This window comes from Sinocyclocheilus grahami, unplaced genomic scaffold, assembly GCF_001515645.1.
Source record: "Sinocyclocheilus grahami isolate Dianchi unplaced genomic scaffold, SAMN03320097.WGS_v1.1 scaffold241.1, whole genome shotgun sequence".
NCBI classification, from domain to species: Eukaryota; Metazoa; Chordata; class Actinopteri; order Cypriniformes; family Cyprinidae; genus Sinocyclocheilus; species Sinocyclocheilus grahami.
The window spans coordinates 582,888-587,927 of NW_015505420.1; the positions used below are offsets into that span (position 1 = coordinate 582,888).

Sequence of the window (5,040 nt, forward strand, 5' to 3'; positions counted from 1 at the left end):
TTATATATATATATATATATATTATATATATACACACACACACACACACACACACACACACTCACACACACACTCACACACACTCACACTCACACACTCACTCTCTCTCTTATATTCTACAAGAACACTACTTACACTCATTAGTGAACAGAATTATCCAATAAGATCCTCAAGACGTGACTGATGTTTCTAATACAAATTATTTCACTCTACACGAATAGTCAATTAGTTTACAGTACGAAAAACTGACATTAACTATTAATGTCTTAACTCAGGCCTTTTAAAATAAGCTGATTTGTGCACGTGAGTCAGATGGTAACTCATTCATCAGCACAGACTGATTTCGCTCATATAAAAACATGCTTTTACCTCATGAAGCCCGTGTCAGATGTGATGACATCGCCAGGAACCACCAGATGTTTGTCGTCCCGGTTAGACTGTGATGCTGCCAGTGAAATATGTTTGTGAACCGCTGGGAGCCTCATCTCCACCGCCATGCTTCACAGCGGATCCGTGCAAAATGGCAGCGAGCGCGACCCGATTTCATAATAAAAGCTCAAGTGTATTTGTTTGAATCATCAATGAACTGACTTTATCTGGAAAAATGAGTCTTTGTTATTGTCTTCTTGCATTATTGACAAACTATTTTCCTGTTTGACACTGTAAAGCTGCTTTTAACACAATCAGTATTGTACAAAGCGTTATATAAATAAAGATGACTTGTTGAAACTCATTAATTCATCTGCATTTGATACTGAATTATTAATTATTTAAATAACTTAAATCAATTAAATACTTTTTACATTTGTGGTGTGAGCTTTTATTTTGTGATGAGTGTCCGCTAGAGGGAAGCATTGATTTTATTATAAAACTGGGGCACGTTCAAGCTCAAACCGGTGCGCAACGTTTTGCTACGGTTTCCGGGTTGAACAACATGTTTCCTGGAAACGGTGTGCAACGGGGTTTGAGATGCGTTTTCTCTTGTTTGGTGGGTGTGTCAAAAATGTCAGCCCAATCAGCAGCAGCATGTATATAAACCACACGGTATTAAAGAGACAGCTCGCACAATGGGTCCAAGTAAAGTCATAGTAGTTTCTGCATCCCTATGATGCTGTTAATAAGCTGACACGAATCTTGCTATGGCTGTTGTATACACACTGATGCACATACTGCTATATACAGTGGGAATTTGTAAGTAAATGTAATTAACATCCAAATAAATTCACAAGAGCAAGTATATTGTTTGCACATGTTTATTTACATTAAAATAACTGAAATAATAAGAGCACAAGTATAGATCTGGAACTTCTTTAAGTCTGTCTAAATACCATTTTAGTAATTGCAATGTGTTCTGGTCCATATCCTTTCCTTAGGAAGGTGTGCTAAATACTGATTAATGTAACATAAAAATACTATACATATTTGTATATTTTGCTTTTGTATTACGGAGTGACACTTTCATAAACTTTTCTATATTCCTCTGATTATATAATGGTAAATATTACAATATCATAGCACAACAACAGTGATCAGCAATAATGATAAGCCTAATACAATAAAAATAATAAGGCCATATAGATCATAACACAGTCTCGGTGGTAAGAAGTGGATTATCCTTCACCTGAAATGTTTGTCTTTTCATCCTGAAATGCGAGGCAAATGTTGGATCACGATAATTAGGAACCACAGTTTCCACAAATCCCTTCACTGGATTGGGATGTTCTCTTTTATTCTGGATGGCAAGGGAAGTGACTGTATGCCTAACATTGTGCGTATTTTGCCGTATTAAACGCATTTATCAGTGACGGTGCTACACCGGGGCTAGGGGGGGCTATAGCCCCGTCAGAATTTTGAATTGCCCCGGTTTAGCCCCATTTCTTTATGAAGTAACTCTGACGTCATCAATAGCAGTTATTTTCTTAGCACCCCCACATTTTGGTATAGTCCCCCCCCCTTAGCACCGGTGGAGAAAAAATTCTGGCGCCGTGCCTGGTATTTATACTGATTTCACAGGACTGCCTTTTTCAAGAACCAAATTAGATCCTACTCTGAAGCAGGGTCTAACCAGCACAGCTGGTACTAATCGTGACGTAAGTAGACATTGATTGGCCAAACGCGTACGAAAATCTTGAACTACACGTGTATTTTCATCCAATGTACACAGCACAGAAAACATGATAAAGCAATAGTTTTCCCCCCCAAGATCTAGGTGACTTTTTGTTTTTGTGTAAAGAAGATATTTAGCTGAAACCGTGCATCTTGGTGATTCATAAAATGCAAGTCAATGGCTACCGTCACTTCGAGAGTCAAAAAAGCATATCAGGCAACACAAAATGAATACCCTTGTGTATATATCGGCTCCTGACGATATTTTTTAGGTCTTATGAACAGGGTTTGAAATTAACTTTTTCACTCACCAGCCAATTTGGCTACTACATTTTTAAGTTACTGGCCATTGATAATTTCTACTAGCTAAAAAAAATAAATAATGGAAAAAAGGCCGGAGTAAGCCAACAGCTTGAGGCTGTCCACACTAGATGCGACAAAGTGACCATTGCAAATCATTTGTACTTTGTCAAACAGTAGGTCTACCTCATAAATAGAACGAGGCATCAGTTTACTGTCGGGGATTGTCGTGCTGTGCCACATCCAGTGTAGGCCGCATAACCGATTATAATGGGTTCTATAGTATTTTTTCGCATCTGGTGTAGACCCAGTGCCCCCGCCACGCCATTATTTGTTGCATAGTGATGGGTACAGGGCTGGACTGGGGTTAAAATCCAGCCTACCCGGCCCTCAAGGTCCCCTGTGAATGTTTCGCTGTGTTATAGGGCCTTCAATTGGAGTAAGTAAATAAATGAAGACAAAAACAAATAATGATATACTGTATTTCTGAATTCGCAGCAAACTAATAGCCTGTGGCATTTTTGTCACATAGAAATGCACTTGACCGTACAAGCATTGATTTTGTGCTAGAACATAGGAAATGCACTGCTAATAAAGGCTGTCATCCTTTCCTCACCCTCACGTCTTTCCAAACCTGTATGACTTACTTTCTTCTGTAAAACACAAAAGATATTTTGTAGAATGTTACCAAACCATTTTGGTTACCCTTGATTTCTACTGTATGGACAGACATTTCTTGAATTTCTCAAAATATCTTCTTTTATGTTCCACTGAAGAACGAAATGAATACAGGTTTGGAACGACATGATGCTGAGTAGCCTAAATGAAGACGGTTTACATTTTTGGGTGAACTATCCCTTTAAGAACTTTATAATATTTGTAATTGTATAGCTGCTTTTTCTGATTTTTATGTTGCTCTGTTCTGAATACCTTAAAATTTAAAGGATTTGCTGCAAGCAATTTTGTATGATATGTTATTTATATATTTTTTTATCCATGCAGCAAATGCTTTAAAACAGCTTTAAGATTACTTTATTGCATTCCAGATGCTTTTAAAGTACTTCTCACTATAAATTTTATGGGTAGCATGAATGTAAACATTGTCATGAATTCGTTGTATTCCCATTTGTAAAATAGCCAATAAATTCATTGTTGTAGGCGAACCCGATCTCATGAAAGTGCGTATAGCACGATTTTCTGCTTCTATTTGGCGTAATATTTCTATGCAGAAATTGACTTTGGCATGCAAAAGACATAAATTCATAATTAACGGCATGGGTTCAGTCGACAGAAATACGGGACACACAGGCCTATAATAACTGCTAGAATGTTTGCGGGGCAAATCTCAGATCAGTCTGAGCGCTCATGGTACTCACCGTGCGTACAGCCGTACACCTGCAGGCGCCTACCTTTGCCTAATGGGTAAGTCCGCCCCTGGCTAGTAGCTACATCACTGGGTATGTTCAAGTAAGCTAGATATGCCCAGATGCTGCGCAATTAGGCTTATATAATATATCATGATGAGCCTCGAGTTCAGTATTTACACTAAATCTGTGCAGATTTGGCTTACATGAACTTCCTCAAGAAATTAATTAGTAAACATAACATAGTAAACAGCTCAACATCGTGATGTCTGTCAGCCATCGACGATGGTATCGTCTATCGGCCCAACCCTAGCGCTTACAGCCTCTCAGATCTGGCAGCACAACTTCAAATCCTAGCGCTTTGATGCTAACTTAAGTTTTGATCACTTTTAAAGCTAGATTGCCCACTAATGTGTTTACTTACAAAAAGGCATGAGTGGAGAAAAATGAGGCAATTTTATTTTTATCTAATTTTTCATAAAATTGCAAACTGATACAGTGTGTCAAAATTATATATATATATGTATGTATGCACAAGGGTGTAACTTTGGTTTGAAGTGGGGGGGGACACAAATTGGGGGGAAATGTTTTCGATTTGAATCCCATTTCCTGCATTTATATACATTTAGGGACTATAGTGATACAAAATCCAGGAAATAATTAAGTTGATTATAATGAAAAATTCTGCCAAAAAGAATAGTAGGCTACTAAACTATGTATAAGAAAAATATGTCTTACTTTCTTTATTGTTTAATAGGGGCCGATCGCCAAGACTTGAGAGAATCATTTTTTAATAAGTCAAAAATGTTCACCATTAATGTTTTGTGTGTGAATAAAATGTAAATAATGTGAGACTCAATTTCCACTGTTAAACAAACTTTTATTTCAAACTAACCGCTGTACCTGAAAATGTAAAATAAATCACTTGTTGCACAGGACGTTTGTCAGAGACACATCCACCAAACCACAGGTGTTTAGAATAGAAAAAGCAAAAAGCTCCATCTCTCCATGTATATCCTAACCATCCACCCTTCTGTACTGTCCTGTCTCCTCTTCTCACATGAAAGAACCAAACACATGCTTCCTGTACTCATTCGCCAGGATAAACTCCTGGCAAATGTTTTCCTTGCTAACTTTATCCAGTGGTTCTTTGTGAATGTGACAGACTGCTACATTGTTAATGCGAATCTGCAACATTGTGCTTCTCAGCCAGGTCTTCAACCTCCTCAGAGCACTGAAGCTCCTCTCTGCTTCAGCAGAAGCAGTAGGA

General features: G+C 37.9%; 1 protein-coding gene across 1 annotated transcript in view; it reads right to left on the reverse strand.

Annotated features, from left to right (window-relative positions):
* exosc2 (exosome component 2) overlaps positions 1–536 on the reverse strand; it is a 4,105-nt gene extending 3,569 nt beyond the window's left edge. The window contains exon 1 of the mRNA XM_016289160.1: positions 370–536. Coding sequence (XP_016144646.1) covers positions 370–497 — 128 coding nt within the window. The 5' untranslated portion in view covers positions 498–536. The remainder of the gene's footprint in view (positions 1–369) is intronic.
* Between the last annotated feature and the right edge of the window lie 4,504 nt (positions 537–5,040).